Source organism: Eptesicus fuscus, chromosome 5 (genome assembly GCF_027574615.1).
Source record: "Eptesicus fuscus isolate TK198812 chromosome 5, DD_ASM_mEF_20220401, whole genome shotgun sequence".
Classification (NCBI taxonomy): Eukaryota; Metazoa; Chordata; class Mammalia; order Chiroptera; family Vespertilionidae; genus Eptesicus; species Eptesicus fuscus.
Window position 1 is genome coordinate 16860668 of NC_072477.1, and position 18745 is coordinate 16879412.

The window sequence follows — 18745 nt, forward strand, 5'->3', positions numbered from 1 at the left end:
AGGAAGACATAAACAGATGGAGGAACATACTGTGTTCATGGATTGGTAGAACCAACATCATTAAAATATCCATACTACCCAAAGCAATATATAGATTCAATGCACTCCCTATTAAAATATCAATAGCATATTTCATAGACCTAGAACAAACTCTTCAGAAATTCATCTGGAATAAAAAAAGACCCCGAATAGCTGCAGCAATACTGAGAAAGAAGAACGAAGTAGGAGTGATCTCAATATCAGATATCAAGCTGTATTACAAAGCCACTGTTCTCAAAACTGCCCGGTACTGGCACAAGGACAGACAGACCAATAGAATAGAATAGAGAACCCAGAAATTGACCCAAACCACTATGCTCAATTAATATTTGACAAAGGAGACAAGAACATACATTGGAGTAGATAGTCTTTTCAATAAATCAGTGGTTCTCAACCTTTTTAATGATGTGACCCTTTAATACAGTTCCTCATGTTGTAGTGACCCCAAACCATAAAATTATTTTTGTTGCTACTTCATAACTGTAATTTTGCTACTGTTAATGAACCGTAATGTCAATCTCTGTGTTTTCTGATGGTCTTAGGCGACCCTGCTAGCGGTTCTCAACCTGTGGGTCGCGACCCACAGGTTGAGAACTGCTGCTGTGGAGCCTAAGACCATCGGAAAACACAGATATTTACATTACGATTTGTTTATTTTCTCTTTAGTTCCCATACTAAACTCCCATAGCTCCCCTCCACCTGGTTCCCACCCCACCCTCTGCCCTTACCTCCCCCCACTGTCCTCATCCATAGGTGTATGATTTTTGTCCAGTCTCTTCCTGCACCCCCATACCCCTTTCCCCCCCCGAGAATTATCAGTCCACTCCCTTTCTATGCCCCTGATTCTATTATATTCAGTTTATTCTGTTCCTCATATTTTTAATTCACTTGTTTATTTTTGTGTGCTAGGTGTTCTCTCTGGCCCAGTGGGTCGGCCTCCCCGGTTACCTGAGGTGGACACTCTTGGTGCACCCCTTTGTGGACTGTGTGTACAGCCTTGTTGTAGTTAAGTCTTGATTGTTGTTAGTATCACTGGGAGGAATTGACCTCCAGGCCAATTGGTTTTGAGTATCAGCTGTGTCTACACCGGGAGACCTTCTGTGCTGGAGACAGCCTTATGGGACCAGACTTGCAAAATTGCAAAAGCCTCTGTGCTCAGCTTAGATGGGGCGGAGTCTCAGGGCTGAGGAGACAGTCTTGGCTTCCCGTCAGCCCTGCCCGAGGCCCCTGGGTCTCAGTGTCCCTCGGTAATCGCTGCAAGCACATCTGAGAGAAAGCTGCCCTTGAGTTTCGCCCGCTGCCAGACAGTCCAGTTTCTTCCCCAATGAATCTGGATTCCCAGATTCTCGCCCGGCACTGGAGTTCCGAGCAGTCAAGAGCTTCTGGTTCCTTCCAGCCAGCGGCGCAGTCAGCAGTCAGTCCTCTCTGTGCGCACAGTGCACGTGCCTCCAGACCTTTGCCTTTCGCAGCTCTCCTGAGTTTCCACCTGATAGTCCAGATTCCCCCCATAAGAGCTTTGGTCTCCAGGGCTCACCCGGAACTGGGGTTCAGTGCATTCAGAGCTTCCGACTCCCTTCCGCTAGGGAAAGCCAGCGGCAACCTCCGCAGTCAGTCCTCTCTGCGCGCACTCGCACACATGCGCTTCCAGACCCCTGCCCGCCGCGGCTCCCCCGAGTCTCCGTGTGCCTTTCTCTCTACTTGACAGTCCAGACTCCCCCCGTATGAGCCTGGGTCCATGGGGTTTTGCGCAGAACTGGGGTTCACTGCAGTCCGAACTGGGGTTCAATGTAGTCGGGAGCTTCCTTCTCCCTCCTGCCAGAGAAAGCCAGCCAGGCACTCAGCCGCCCTTCTTCTCTGCGCGTGTGACTCCGTACCTCAGCCCTTTGCAGCTCCTCTGATTCTCCGTGAGCTTTTCTCTTTCCTTCTAGTTGTAGAATTTCAACTCAGCCAGCTTTCCTGTGGTTCTGGATGATGTCCGTTCTGTCTTTTAGTTGTAGTTTTGAAATTATTGTGCGAGGCAGCAGTTTAGGTGCTTACCTATGCCGCCATCTTGGTTTCTCTCTTGGTTGATTCTTATAATATTGCTGACCAGGGATCAACCTACGACCTTGGGGTGTTGGGACAGTGCTCTAACCAATTGAATTATCTAGCCAGGGCTTGAAAAGTATAACAATATTTTTGAAAATTAGAAACATCTCTTACGGTATAGAGGCAGTGAGAGATTTCTTTGAGGCTATATAGTTTTGACATTTGCATTGTTTTGGGAATGATGAGGGAAGACTGCCCATCATGAGGCTCAGATAGGAGATATGTATACTGTATTCAGGGAACTGCAAGTAGTTTGGCACCATTAGGAACTGTAAGTTATAGTAGCAGTTGGAGAGGTGGTATATACCATGTGAAGCTTGGTCTTTAGAGTGAGAAGGATTATCTGGGGTGAAGTTAATATTCAGATTTTTGGACTACTGTTCCAGAGGGTCTGGCTTGACAAGGGTACAGTCTGATATTTTCTTTTTATTTGATTGCATTTGCAAAAAAAATAAATCCAAATTGACTTTTAATAATCCATTAAGGATTGTGATCTGCGGTTTGAAAATACCGATTTAGACTTTAAAGCAGTGGTTCTCACTTTAGCACGCATCAGAATAACCTGCACAGGTTATTAAAAGAGATTTGTGGCTCCACCCCCAGAGGTACTGATTCAGTAGGTCAGGGGTGGCGCCTGAGAATTAGTATGTCTAACAAGTTCTTAAGTGATGTTGATGCTGTTGGCCCCAGGATTACATTTTGGGGACCACTGATTTACAGAAGACCGGCTGGAAGGACAAATTTCCACTAGAATGTACTCTGTGAGGTCAAGGATTTTTGTTAGACTTGTTCACTGTCTGTTCTCAATGCCACTAACAGTGTCTAGCATAATTATATTTAGGATGTATGACTTGATGTGGGAAGCTCAGTGAGCTCAGTAATTACTTTGCAGTAGTGCTGGTGGGGAGTAAAGGACTTGAACCAGGGCCATAATAGCAGGGGTAGATTGGAACAATGCTTTGGAAAGGAAATTGACAGTAATGATGGGGATTTGGGGTGGATTCTGACTCATAGGTCATTGACTTGGAAGGTTAGGTGAGTGGTGGTACCCAGCAATTAGCAACACATAATATGTATTCACTTAGAATTTGCCATTACCATGGATGCTTCAAGAGATGGCGTCATATTGCAGTGGGTAGACCAATTGGAGGTGATAAAATTGAAGCATTAAATTTAAAAATTATGGTTTAAATTTAATGTTTAGTACAGTTTTTTCACTTTGACTTTTAGCTCACAGAAGCTGTTTTTGTTTGTTTGTTTTGTTTTTATCCTTATCCAAGGACATGCTTAGGGAGAGGAAGGCACAGAGAGAGAGAGAGAGAGAGAGAGAGAGAGAAGAGAGAGAGAGAGAAACATTCATCGGTTGTATTCTTGAGAGAGAGAGAGAGAGAGAGAAGAGAGAGAAACATTCATCGGTTGTATTCTTTATGTGCCCCGACCAGGGATCAAACCTGCAACCCAGGCTTGTGACCTCAACGAGAATTGAACCAGCAACCTTGTGGAACACCAAATGACACTCAACCAGCTTAGCCACTCTGGCAGGACAGAAACTACTTTTTATGGAATGCCTTATGTGCCTATTTGCTACTGTGTTCTATGTTAGGTGGCCACTTTACAGAGATGAATGGCCACTTTACAGAGATGAATCAGGCACAACATGGGCTCCCAAAAAGTAGTCCTTTGTAACTTGGGAAGAACCCTAGCTGTTTTCAGTCTGGGATTTACAGAGACTTAGATTTATTAGCTGGAAGTGAGTTTAGTTTACAGAGACTTAGATTTATTAGCTGGAAGTGAGTTTAGGTTACAGAGACTTAGATTTATTAGCTGGAAATGAGTTTAGAAGTATAATCTAATTCAACTTGTTCTCTTTTAGATGAGGAAAATGCTCAAGAAAGAAAAATTATTTGTCAAAGTCAATTAGTGGCCAAACCCAAATTAACTGGGTTCCTGACTTCTGGTGTAATGCTCTAATATTACCATAATTGTAATTTTAATAATTAACATTTACTGAGCACTGACTATGCTAGACTGTGAGAAATGTTTTACATAGATATCTTATTTAGGCCTCACAACAACCCATGAGATATAGATATTGTCTCTTTAAGAACAAACTTCAGGCAAGGCTGAATACTGAACCTGATAGGGGAATGGTTGCTCTGGGAAATTGACCTTTAGTTTACTTTTTTATTAAGTCATTAGAGATGTGCTGGAATTGCTAGTAGCATGTAGATACAAATCTAGAACAGGTGGAGGTGTCAGGAGATTATAAAAATTCCTGTAAGTATGGCAAAGGGAGCTTCTTGAAGGATTTGGTAGAAGCCTCTCAGGTGACTTAGGCAATATCCCAAGATTAGAGTCTGGGGGAGAAAACAAAGTGTGTGTGTGTGTGTGTGTGTGTGTATGTGTATTTATATGTATATATAAAATGACTGAATTAAGTTTCATATGTTTAAGGGACAGTGTGACTTTTTTATTCATTAAAAATTTTTTTAATTGATTTGAGAGAGAGTGAAAAAAACACACATTGATTTGTTGTTCCACTTTTTTATGCATTTCATTGGTTGATTTTTGTATGTGCCCTGACCAGAGTTCTAACCCACAACCTTGGCATATCAGGATGATGCTCTAATCAACCGAGCTACCTGGCCAGGACTAGTTTGTAACTTTCTTAGCCAGTTTCTTATAAGGGTTGACGCTCTCTAGATTGAACACTACCTGATAGAGAAGAAATGTGTTTGGGAGAAGGATGGAATAGTTGTAAATATTTTCTTTCTTTTGCTTACTTCTAATTTTTTTACTTGGTCACAGAAATTCTCTTAGGGAGCGATGAGAAAAATAGAAATGGCTAAGCAGAAAAAGATTGTCAATCCTTGTCATAATGGAAGAAGGGAGGGGAAGTTGAAGAAAGGTGGAGGGTTGAGAATACCGCTAAAAGCATTAGGCATTTTTTTTTTTTTCTCTCCTTACGTAGAATTGGAGAGATGGAAAGTTGGGCTTCTCTAACTTGAGGATTGCCTCAGTAATGTTTCATTGTTCAGATCAGATAAAGTGTATTTATGTTTTGTATGCTATTTAAGAGTTAGAAAACATTGTATTAAGGAAAGATTTCCATGGAAATAGGTAACAATAGATTTAGTATAGAAAAGGATTTTCTTTGATTACTGAAAATTTGCTTATATGAAAATATGCCTAATAACTAATGAATTACCATAGAAAGTTTGTTGAAATATAAAAAGAAACAAAAAATTTTTTAGTACTCTAAGATAGCAAAAATGAGGTTAGATACTTAGAAAATTAGTTTTTATTGATGCATACACTTGGGTAAGAGAGATTGGTTGATTTTTGTAGTTGTATCAGTTTTGAAAATAGAAGGATTTTATAAACAGACTAATAAATAAACAAAATATGGTATGTCCATATGTCTGTAGTTATCTTCCCTGACTTTTACTTAGAAATTTTTAATGTTCTTTGTCTTAGCTATGGGAGAATAAACTAATGCAGTCTAGGGCAGTAGATGGATTTCATTCAGAAGAGCAGCAGCTTTTATTGCAAGTTCAACAGCAGCATCAAACCCAGCAACAGCAACATCACCATCATCACCACCACCAGCAAGCTCAACCACAGCCTACAGTACCTCAGCAAGCGCAGACTCAGCAGGTCCTTATTCCTGCATCACAGCAAGGTGAGGAGACTAGATATGTTTTCCTACTTACAACTTGGAGATGAAATTTGTCATTTTCAAAGAAGAGAAATAAAGACTCTGGGTTTCTCATTTCTATTGGTTGAGGAGGGTATATGTATTTGTATTAACATAAATTTATATAAAATGTGGATCCTGTTTGTATAATAATGATAAATAAGTAATTCACTAATTGAAAGCCTAACATCTATACTAATAAAAGAGAAATATGCAAATTGACCATACCGCTGCAACACCTATTAGCCAACCAGGAGTGGGCATGCAAATTAACCCAACAAAGATGGCAGGTTAATTTGCATACGCAGGCCTGGAACCTTTGCTCTGGCCCGAGTGAAGACTGAAGACTGAAGACTGAAGAGGCTGGGCTTCTCCACTGGGGCCAGAGCAGAGAAGCCTTGAGGCTTGGCTTCTCCATTGCGGCTGGATCAGAGAAGCCTAGCCCTGAGGCTTGGCTTCTCCGCTGTGGCCGGAGTGAAGGCGTTGGTCCCGGGTGCCGGAGGAAAACTGGTGCTGGCAGCCAGGGGAAGGAAGGCCCATTCTTGCATGAATCTTCGTGCAACGGGCCTCTGGTATTCAGATAAGTCTATTGATACTTTCTTCTGAAAAGTCTACATAATGGTGGATTTCCTAAAATAAGTCAGATCTTTAAAGGTTTATTTACTGTTTCATTGTTTTATGTAGTTAAAATCATGGTCTGCTTTCTTTATGAAACTGACTTGTTCCTTCAAAGACATTTGAGTTTAAATTTTGTAAATAAAAGCAAATATTAGAAGGACTTAATTAAACAGTGGAGGATTTTTATAGCTATACTTGGGCAATATGAAATTTCAATTACTTAGTAATTTATGTAAGTCTAAATAGAATTAGATTTCTTTTCAGTGAAGAGTGGATATATAACATTTTAATGTTAAAAAAAATAAGTATTTACAGATTGTGTTCATACTACTTTGTACTCTGCAAGTCCTTTTATAGATTTTGTTTCATTGAAGCCTTACAAAGGCTTTGTGAAATAGCTCTTACAACATTTCAAAGCTGAGGAATATCTGACCCTTGAAAAAGCTAAGAAGCTTGATTGCTACATATAGTAAGTACTAGAGGCCCAGTGCACGAAATTTGTGCACAGGGAAGGGGGTAGTGTCCCTCAGCCCAGCCTGCACCCTCTCCAATATGGGACATCTCTCTCACAATCCAGGACTGGTGGCTCCCAACCACTCACCTGCCTGCCTGATTGCCCCTAACCGCTTCTGCCTGCCAGCCTGATCACCCCCTAACCATTCCCCTGCCAGCCTGATCAATGCCTAACTGCTCCCCTGCCGGCCCGATTGCCGCTAACTGCCCTCCCCTGCCGGCCCGATTGCCCCTAACTGCCCTCCCCTGCCGGCCTGGTCCCCCCCCAACAGCCCTCCCCTGCAGGCCTGGTCCCCCTCAACTACCCTCCCTTGAGGGCCTGGTTCCCCCCAACTGCCCTCCCTTGCAAGGATGGTCCCCCCATCTGCCCTCCCCTGTAGGCCTGGGTCCCCCCCAAGTATCCTCTCCTCCAGGCCTGGTCACCCCCAACTGCCCTCCTCTGCCGGACCGGTCACCCCTAACTGCCCTTCCCTGCAGGCATGATCGTCCCTAACTGCCCTCCCTTTCAGGCCTGTTCCCTCCCAACTGCTCTCCCCTGCCGGCCATCTTGTGGCGGCCATCTTTGACCACATGGGGGTGGCCATCTTGTGTGTTGGAGTGATGTTCAATTTGCATATTACCTCTTTATTATATAGGATTTTTATCATGACAAATTGTAGATTTGTCTTCCCTTATAAGCAGTGTTGCTTTTTGCAGTTTAAGTTACCTGTGGTCAACTATGGTTTGAAAACATTAAATGGAAAATTCCAGAAATAAATAATTCACAAGTCTTAAATTGTGTGCTGCTCTGAGTAGCATGATGAAATCTCGAGCTGTCCTGCTTCGTACTGTCTGGGATGTGAATCATTCCTTTGTCCAGTGATCTATGCTGTATAGGCTGCATATGTAGTAGCTCTCTCAGTTATCAGATCAGATCCCCCTCAGATGAGGGCAGATTACCGTATTCATTTATAAAACAACCTGGGCATTTGAGTTTTGTAAATCTTGTTATTGGAGATGGGAATAAAGGTAAATGAAAATATTATTTTACGGTAACTGTTTAGTTACCTATTTACCTCATTTGAGAATATATAGATAGATGGTGATGCACAGCAGAAATGTCTGTTTGGGTTATTTTACGGATTATATCAAATAAGACTTCTAATATTTGCTTTTATTCTGTACTGTGCTTCAAATAATTTTATCCTTTCAATGTGTTTTGATGACTGTTCCTCCTATTGCCTTCAGCCCTGGCACTAGGATTTTAGGTCATCATAAATTAAAATTTGATTTTCTTCACTCAGAGAATATTAGGATGATGGGATTATCTGTTTATTCTCTGAAATTTGCGGAATCAAACACTTAATTCCTTTTACACTTAAATAATGTTGCCATTATTTTTTATTTGTATTTTTCAGAAGTTGATGGAAGTAACTAAGATTCTTGCCACTGTCAAATTGGGAGGAAAAGGGCTGTGTAAATTTAAAAACACATACACACACCTAATTCGTTAACTTTTTGAATTCACTCTTAAAGGGTTAATAACTCATTCCAACACTTATGTCAATAAAATGGTTAATGCTAAGTTAGCAAGACAAGTTCAAGTTTAAGAATGCAAGAAATGTATATGTTTAGGTGATAGGTATCTCACTACTACTTGTTCCCAGGTTTCTTGAGTCCTTAGGTATAGTTACGTTAAGTCTTTTCTTTTTGTTAATTGCTGTTTTCCAGTAGAAGGTATTAACACAGCTTTTTTTTTAACATAGAAATTTATGACATTCTGAGGTATCAGACGGTTGAGTGCAATTGAATGAAGAAAATGTGGAAAGCATTAAAAATGTTTTCAACATTGTTTAGCATTCTTATGATTATGAAATAGCCTCATAGTTCCTTGTTCACATGTATGCTTGTGTTTTTAATAGCTGCAGCGCCACAAGTTATTGTTCCTGATTCTAAGCTGATACAGCATATGAATGCATCAAACATGGTAAGATTCAGAACATAGCACTATGTTTGGCTCAACTTATTCTAACTGAAATTGTGATTATGCCTAGGTAGATTGTGTATTAGCAAAGTTTATTCAAGGCTTTAGTAAAAATGGCCATTTTATTTGGTTTTCTAAATATTGGATTTAGAAGTAAACCTGAAGTTTAGCTTGATACTTGGACCTTGAGGATCATAAAATCACGAGAGGGAAATATCAAAAGAGTGATGCTTTGTGGGAGCTATTTCCGTCCCTGCTATTTTTGGAAAAGAGGTTTAGGGGACCTACCAAACATATGCCAATTATAGTTCATTTGCAAAAGATCCATTGTTAAGATCCATTAATTGCAAGATGTCAGGAATGCTATGAATTAAAAACTTAAAAATGTTTAGGTACTTCAAAATGCTGTTTTTAAGAGCAAGCATTTTTAAAATGTTTCAAGATTTAACGGTAGCATAGCCTAATACGTTTTATTATAATATATAAATTGCTACTTTAAAATGCATTTTAACCAGTTGCAGTTATTATACATTAGACTTTAGATACTTCTAATGGATATCCACAGAACTTCAAAGGTAGTCAAGTATTCAAATTTTATTTAGGGCAGATAGTATTTTCCATCAAAAGTAGTATAGTATAGCAGTAAAATTGAAAGACCCTCCCCCTTCAGATCCTTGAAAAGTATTTATATCCTTAAAAATTAAAAAAAAAAAACACAGTAGAGTAGTTGTTCTAGCACTTTCTCATAAATAGCTTTTCTTTGTTTTATTTAAAATATATAGACTGTCAGTGGTATCTCAGCTCTGGCATTTTATTCTTCAACTTAGCCAAATCTTTTATTTAAAGATAAGAATCATTATTTTTTTAAAATATCTCTTAACCTAGTGCTAGCAATGATATATTTTTTCAGATCCAGTTTTTTGTTTTATTTTTTTAAAAGAAAAAGCAATATTTTAAAAAATCATTTAGATTTGGTAAGTGATGAATAGTGACCCTCATTTATAGGCCAGATAGGAAGCATATACAAATGACTTCTTTATGTATACAAGCCTTACAAATTCATAACTTGGCAGAATTGCAAATTGTACATGGAAGTAGAAATTGTAATTTTAAAGTTCTCGAAAAATTAGGGATTCCTATTTGTGTTTTCAGTTTAACTTGTTGGCATCAGTTCTTCTGTATGAAAATCACAAAATCCCATGCCTAGTATTTCTCACAGTAATTTTTATTCTAAAAATATTTATTTTGAATTCAAGGCCCCAAGTTAACCTTCACCCTTAAAAATAAAAGTCTCACTGTAGGATTCATATTGCAGGTGGTACTATTGGGACTGTTTCCTAGAGAATAATTTATGTCATTTTGTTTTTATTTTTTTTATTTTTTATTATATTTTATTGATTTTTTACAGAGAGAAAGGGAGAGGGATAGAGAGTTAGAAACATCGATGAGAGAGAAACATCGATCAGCTGCCTCCTGCACACCCCCTACTGGGGATGTGCCCGCAACCAAGGTACATGCCCTTGACCGGAATCGAACCTGGGACCTTTGAGTCCACAGACAAACGCTCTATCCACTGAGCCAAACCGATTAGGGCAATTTATGTCATTTAAAAACAAGTTTGGTAAAATCACTTGTAGTAGTAGGCTCATCTAATTTTGAAGATTTTGTTTTGTTACTCCTCACCCGAGGATATTTTCCATCCATTTTTAGAGAGAGTAGAAGAGAAAGGGAAAGACAGAGAGAAACATCGATGTGAGAGAAATACATCGATTGGTTGCCTCCGTCATGAGCCCTGACCAGAGCCCAGGCTAGGGAGGAGCCTGCAACCAACGTATGTGCCCTTGACCAGATTCAAACCTGGGACCCTTTGGTCTGCAGGCCAACGCTCTATCCACTGAGCCAAACCAGCTAGAGCTAATTTTGAAGATTTTTAAATTTTGTGGGAGAGAATGTGTTTAAAGAGACCTGGGCAAAGTCACTGTCCTCTCTTACTGATTTGTTACGCCTCCTTGATTCTAAAGAGCATGCCTATTTTTAGATCAGAGTTCAGAAACTTCCATCAATAAAATGTATTAGGGTTTATGTTGTGTAGTTCAGCATTTTACTTGATGTTTTCATTGTTTGCTCCATATATTTGGCATGTTCTGAAGCATAATCAGTATAAACTCTTTACAGATAAAAGTTTTTTGAGTTTTTATTTCCATTATTATTTCTGATTTAAAGATATCCACTAAAACAGTTTTGATTCTTTAAAATAGATTTTTTATTATTGATTTTAGGGAGGAAGGGAAAGAAAGAGAGAGAGATAGAACCATCATCAATGATGAGAGAGAATCATTGATTGGCTGCCTCCTGCATGCCCCACATTGAGGATCGTGCCCACAACCTGGGCATGTGCCCCTGACTGGGAACCAAACCATGACCACTAAGCCATGCTGGCCACACCCAGTTTTGATTTTTTAAATGACTGTATGCTTTGGAAATGAACATAAAATAAAAATCATGTAATTTTGTAAATATATGGGATAGTGATATTAGGTAGAGCACTATTTCAGGGAACTTAGAAAACAGTACTTTATATCAAACCAGTTTTGCAAGTTATTTTTTATGAAATGATTGCTGTAATGCATTATTTATGGTAGGGCTACTTCATAAAATACAAAAAAATTTTCAGTAGACATTGATAAAAGATGGTTTCTATATGGTACATCACTCAACAGATATTTATTAATACCAACTTGAATGTGCAGAGGTGTGTGCAAGTGGCAATGCTGTCATGTGCTGTATAGAAACTATTGTCAGTTTGCCTGTGAAAGGATTCATTAATCTTATGAATTATAGGCAATTAATATTTCTTAATAATAAGTGGTTGTTAATACATTCCTAAAACGTAAATTACCTTTCATTTGCCTATACAGGCTAGATTTATTTGAAATTGGGTAATTGGATATCCTGCATTTGATAAAGAGAGCTTGGAGGGCTACAGCTGGATTCTAGGAACTAGTGGGAATTTCAGACCTAAGATGTCAAAATTACGTAGGCCTGTCAAATGGCAACAACAAGCATATTTTCTTGGAGAGCTATACCTAGAGCCTAGACTAGATAGTAGTTGTATCATTAACCTACTTGAGAATAATTTTCCAAGTTTTGTTGACTTCTGTGTTAGCATCTCCTAGCCACAGTTCTATTGTTTCTTGAAGCTTATTCAAATAGAGGTGTTTCTAAAAAATGTGTAGATTAGATTGAGTTATATGAAGGCTTGGTATCTTAAAAAAATTGAAGGGGGAGGGGAAAATCTACCTATATATATTATAGTGAGGTACATGGAAATGCTTTGAGCACAGAATTGAAAAGCAGACTATTGTGTGATTCTTGTGGAGGAAGGGGAAAAGTCTCTAGGAGCAGTAAATCAAGAATTTCTCCTGAATTTAAAGAAATTCAGAGTATACTTCCATATATAATTTTTAATCCTCACCCAAGGATATGTTTTTATTGAGTTTTTTTTTTTTTTTTAAGAGAGGAAGGACGAGAGAAAGAGAAACATTGACGTGAGAGAGACACATAGATTGAGAGAGAGAGAAACATTGATTTGAGGGAGACACATAGGTTGGTTGCCTCCCACACATGCCCCAACCAGGTCGGGCATCAAACCTGCACTTGACCAGAGAATCAAACCTTTAACTCCTTGATGTGCAGGCTGATGCTGTAACCACTGTGCACAGTAGCCAGGGCTCAAGTATGTTAATTTGCAATAAGATTTTGGGAATATGGAACCAGAGTAGGAGAGGAAATACTAGAATGGATATTTGATATGTTATACAGCATTATTAGTGTGGGTGAGATTTATTTAGAACACATTGTCCAGGGAAAAACAAATTATTCTACTTAATTTAAGCTTGAAATAATTAAGTAGGGCATTTAGGCTAGGTGGTCTTTATTGTACCACTAGAGGCCCGGTGCATGAAATTTGTGCACGGGGGTATGTGTCTCTCAGCCCAGCCTGCACCCTCTCCAATATGGGACCCCTTGAGGGATGTCTGACTGCCCGTTTAGGCCCGATCCAGGTAGGATTGGGCCTAAACGGGCAGTCAGACATCCCTCTCACAATCCAGGACTGCTGGCTCCCAACTGCTTGCCTGCCTGCCTTCCTGATTGCCCCTAACTGCTTCTGCCTGCTAGCCTGATCACCCCATAACCACTCCCCTGCCAGCCTGGTCAGCCTTAACTGCCCTCACCTGCAGGCCTGGTCACCCCTAACTGCCCTCCCCTGCAGATCTGGTTCCCCCCAACTGCTCTCCCCTGCAGGCCTGGGTCCCCTCCAATTGCCCTCCCCTGCAAGCCTGGTCGCCCCCAACTTCCCTCCTCTGCTGGCCTGGTCACCCCCAACTGCCCTCCCCTGCAGACCTGGTTCCCCCAACTGCTCTCCCCTGCAGGCCTGGGTCCCCTCCCACTGTTCTTCCCTGCAAGCCTGGTCGCCCCCAACTTCCCTTCTCTGCCGGCCTGGTCACCCCTAACTGCCCTCCCCTGCAGGCCTGCTCCCTCCCAAATGCCCTCCTCTGCTGGCCATCTTGTTGTGGCCATCTTGTGTCCACATGGGGGCAGTCATCTTTGACCACATGGGGGCAGCCATCTTGTGTGTTGGAGTGATGGTCAATTTGCATGTTATCCTTTTATTAGATAGGATTGTTAGAACTTTTCCTTTTAGTAAATATTAAACAATAAACTTCAAATACTGTTAAAATATGCCAGAAATAAACTGAGTTCCTGGTTTTGATTTTTTTTTTCTTTATTTTTTCAGAGTGCTGCTGCTACAGCTGCCACCTTAGCACTCCCTGCAGGTGTGACTCCTGTTCAACAGATATTAACAAATTCAGGTAATTAGAAATAGTGGAACCATTACATATGTATTACAGAAAATCTTAATATTTCTTTTACCATTTGGCTTAGATTATTAAAATAAGATTATCCAAGGGCTATAGCACATACACCATAATTATTGCTGAAAGTTCAGTACAGAAGATGAGAACTGTACTTGCGATTTTGATCCTTGAATGAGAATTCTATGATTGAATGAAGTATGATTGTACAGAAATGCTTATTTACTTAGTTTTTTGATAAACTCATTTAACCTGCCAAATAAGTTAAATTTGAGTCATTAGAACGAATTTGTGATATCAAACTAAACACTTAATCCTTATGGTATCTTAAGAGCAAGTTTATTGCATTCTATTTTACAAAGTATCTCTGTGTAGACTGACAATATTTACTGGGATTTTTTGAATATTAATGTTTGAAGAACTTACATGGACTTTAAATATTTTTCTCTATAAACTTAATTATGTAATTTCTCATTATTTTGTTAATTTCTAAATTTGTGAAAAACAAACTATGGGCTTATCTTGCTATATCTATATTTATAAAAGCCTAAGTGACCGTTATGACCAAATGATCGGTTGATCTGTAGCTATGATGTGCACTGACCACCAGGGGCAGACGCTTAATGCAGGAGCTGTCCCCTGGTGGTCAGTGCGCTCCCACAGCCAACCTCCCACAGCTGGCCAACCTCCTGCAGTCCCTCCCCGATTGCCCCAATCCTCGGCCAGGCTGAGGGACCCCACCCATGCACCAATTCGTGCACTGGGCCTCTAGTATTTTAATAAAATATAATTGTTCATTTTTTAATTAATTCAAGATTCTAAGTAATTTAAAACATCATATAAGAAAGATTCAGTTTTGTATGTATACACCAGTCATGCTATTAATGTTTTGTGACAATGATAATTGGTTCAGCAAACTTTACTATTTTTAAACATTTTTGAAGCTAAATAATGTGCTTTGGTTCAAAATATTAACTAACTAATATACTTTTATTTCTTTAAAGCTTTAAAAATGAAAAGCCTTGAAATGTCTGATCTGACATATTACTCTCATGATTCCTAACATGTTAGCAAAGATAATGTAAGCTTTTAATCAACTCTCATAATCTGCTGTTAGAATTTTGTTGGAAGACAGCTTTGTAAGAGTGATAAATAAGGAAAATAAAAACATTTTAAGCAATGTATTTGAACGTGGATGGAAGTCAGAGTAGTTAAGGATTATAGTTTACTGTGTTTGAATGACAGCCTTTAAAACTTAGTCTTTTGACTTTATAATTTCTAGAGCCTTTGGTGGTTAGACATTCACTGTGAATTCATTTATTTGAGATGATAACTTGGAATATATATTTTTTGCTTTAGGCCAGCTTCTTCAAGTGGTCAGAGCAGCCAACGGTGCTCAGTATATCTTTCAGCCTCAGCAGTCTGTGGTTCTACAACAACAGGTTATACCACAAATGCAGCCTGGTGGAGTACAGGCTCCTGTTATACAACAGGTAAAAGAATGATCAGCATGGGTTCTTTTTTCTTCTTCTGTATGAATTAGAAAAAGTCCACTCTCAGCATGGTTTATAAAATCTTTTTTTGGATCTTGTTTTCTTTGATCTCTTCAGGTTTATTTTTTGTCATACTTACAGTTGTTATCTGCTTCAGCTGCTGTTTAGATCATAGTTAACAAATCACCTGTTTATGTGCTGGTATTACTGTGATGACAAAGATGAAAGAGAAGTGGTTATTTTCTTGAGGAATTTAGGTACTTTAAAAAAGAAGATGATAGCCGAAACCGGTTTGGCTCAGTGGATAGAGCGTCGGCCTGCGGACTCAAGGGTCCCAGGTTCGATTCCGGTCAAAGGCATGTACCTTGGTTGCGGGCACATCCCCAGTAGGGGGTGTGCAAGAGGCAGCTGATCGATGTTTCTCTCTCATCGATGTTTCTAACTCTCTATCCCTCTCTATCCTTCTCTCTCTCTCTTCCTCTCTGTAAAAAATCAATAAAATATATATTAAAAAAAAAAGAAGAAGATGATAAAGACACAATCCTCCTATATAATAAAAGTGTAATATGCAAATTGTCCCCTCAACTGGGAGTTCAGCCAGGGGGCGGGGCCAGCCTGCCAACTGCCCACGGCCCCTCCCCCCTGGCCGGCCCTGCCCGATTGGCCCCGATTGGGGTGGGCCGGCAGACCCCATCCGTGCAGGAATTCGTACACCAGGCCTTTAGTGTCAATATCTACACTAATAAAAGAGAAACATGCAAATTAACCATCACACTGCTACGCCCACCAGCCAATCAGAGCGAGCATGCAAATTAACCCAACAAAGATGGCGACTCCCATAGCGGCCAGGCGGTGCTGGGGCTGCTGGGGGCTGGATTGGAGACACGAAACTGCAGGGAGGCTGGCACCCAGCAGCCCCAAGCCCCTCCACCACGGTGCTGAGGGGTTGGAGGGGGCACCGGAGACACAAACCCACAAGAAACCTGTGGAAAGGGAGATAAACTATCATAACTTTATCTCCCTTTCCACAAGATGAGAAAACTGCCCCTGGTTTATTTAGTGATGTGGCCCACACCTTTCTACAAGCACAGGGTATGTTATGACCACTCCCAGGAAGGTCTGGTCAGAATACCGTCTCCAGGGAATAATTCTACTGTGGCAAATCATCTAAGAGGGGAAACAAGCTTTTGTTGGGTTTATTCTGAAGGTCAGAGAACATGCCACCCCAACATATGCTGTGTTGTTACATTGATGATCTTGAGCTGCAGATGCTTGAAAAACAGCAAATGCATGCAGAGTCTTTCACTGAAGTCTCCTGATCTGCCTGAAATCGGACCCCCCAAAAGGAGCTTAAATGTCATAGGTCCCTTTGATGGGAGAAGTGTCATCAGACAGAGAAGACTGACTCCTGTCACAGGACAGGAGAGTAGAAGTTGACATCACAGCCAAACTTTGTTACTATTTCCCCCCACCCCCATTCATCTTTCCTAAAAATCATTTACTCTCCTGTAAGGTGCCTACATCTCCCGTCCCCTTTCCCTAGGAAGAAGGTATTTAAATCTGCATTCTAAGCCACCTTGGGGAGTTACTCATTTTTCCCTGGGATCTCCCACATATACACGAGGTACACATGTTAATGAACTTTTGTTTTTCTCTTGGTGATCTGTCTTTCATTACAAGGGCCTCCACTAAGAACTCAGAAAGGTAGAGGAAAACTACTTTTCCTCCTCCATAAGTCTATCTCGGGAAATCAAGTCCCAGCTGAACAATGAGGTTGGCTCAAGTACCAAGCAGTCTTGGCTGATGGGAGGGAAGCTTCTAGAGAGAAATCAATGATATTAGCATCAAAGTGGGACAGAGAGCACACGCATGGTTGCTGGTGGGAGTATAAAATAGTTCAACATTTTTGAAGGATGATTTGGCAAATTCGATAGAAATGTTCAAGGTACATCCAAGAGTCTTCTACTAGGAATCGCATCTGCTGAGATAAAGCACAAGTGCATAAGCTCTGGTCAGAACCCAGGATGCTACTGTGGGCTCCTCTTCCATGATAGGAAAACCTGGGAACAACCTGCATTTTTAGGACAAGGTGGCATCTATACTAATAAAAGGGTAATATGCTAATTAGATTGAACATCTTTGGATGACCTTCCGGATGTCCTTCTGGACGTCCTTCCTGACAAAATCATGTAGGCGGGGTCAAGGCAGAGGAGGTTAGAGGCGATCAGGCAGGTAGGGGAGAGCAGTTAGGGCGAACAGGCTGTCAGGGGAGAGCAGTTAGGGTGATCAGGTCAGCAGGGGAGAGCAGTTAGGGGGATCAGGCTGGCAGGCAGGTGAGTGGTTAGGAGCCAGAGGTCCTGAGGGGTCCCAGATTGGAGAGAGTGCAGGCCGAGCTGAGGAAACCCCTTTCCCGTGCATGAATTTCGTGCACCGGGCCTCTAGTAATAGTATGATGATAGAGGTAAGATCAGAGGAGGAGCATTAATCCAGCCTATTTATAGCTTTCCAAATTTTGTCCAGCTATTACTTCTGGGTTTCACTTTATGTCATTCTTCTATTTAGAATGCTGCGTTTGGCCTTCCATCTAGCAATACCCTCTGCTCCCACCAGACAAACAAACAGAAAAGCCTGGCTAATCTCCAAAAGCACAAATAGACACTTAAGTATTACCTAGTAAGAAGGCTTCCCTGACCATGCCTTGATCTCCAAGCAGAATTTAGTCATCTGTCTGGTGTTCTCATAACATCATCTCATCCTTCTGTTACATCTTCTATCTTTTTGAGTTATTTCTTTGTCTATTGCACCACTAATCTGTAAACTTCTTAAGGGAAATACTATCTCATTATTTTTGCATTCCTTGAACCTAATGGCAAGTAGTTGCCATTCAGTGCTTTTTATTTATCACTGGACATTATCTGCTTATTATTTATTAACTCTAGTTATAAAAACGTTAATTGTAACATACAATTAATATTTGTTAATATTTTCTTTTTTAAAAATATTTTTATTTATTTCAGAGAGGAAGGGAGAGGGAGAAGGGGAGAGAGATACTTCAATGATGAGAGAGAATCATTGACCGGCTGCCTTCTGCACACACCACACTGGGGACTGAGCCCACAACCCAGACATGTGCCCTTGACCAGAATCGAATCTGGGACCCTTCAGTCTGCAGGCTGACGCTCTATCCACTGAGCACAACCGGTTAGGGCTATTAACCTTTTGCACTCGGATGTCGAGTGTGACTCGACACGGTTAGCATTGGTAGCAGCTCATATGTCGAATTGTATTGAATGTATCCATAATTTGAAATATAAAAAAATCTTAAGAAGTTTGTATGAAAAGAAACTCCAGTTTTTTATTCTACTGCCGCGCTTTGTAAAATCTGGGGTATTTCAAAAATTAAATCCCGAGTAGAATAAAGGAATCGAGAAAAAAGCAAGCGAGTGCAAAGGGTTAA

General features: G+C 40.4%; 1 protein-coding gene and 1 non-coding gene across 2 annotated transcripts in view; both read left to right on the plus strand.

Moving 5' to 3' along the window:
* The window catches only part of GTF2A1 (general transcription factor IIA subunit 1), a 46330-nt gene that overhangs the window by 15273 nt on the left and 12312 nt on the right, over positions 1-18745 (plus strand). The window contains exons 3-6 of the mRNA XM_008148392.3: positions 5605-5809; positions 8857-8921; positions 13717-13792; positions 15155-15288. Coding sequence (XP_008146614.1) covers positions 5605-5809; positions 8857-8921; positions 13717-13792; positions 15155-15288 — 480 coding nt within the window. The remainder of the gene's footprint in view (positions 1-5604; positions 5810-8856; positions 8922-13716; positions 13793-15154; positions 15289-18745) is intronic.
* Positions 8155-8298, plus strand: LOC114234073 (small nucleolar RNA SNORA79). The gene has a single exon (XR_003620264.1). It is a non-coding gene; the product is annotated as a small nucleolar RNA SNORA79 (small nucleolar RNA).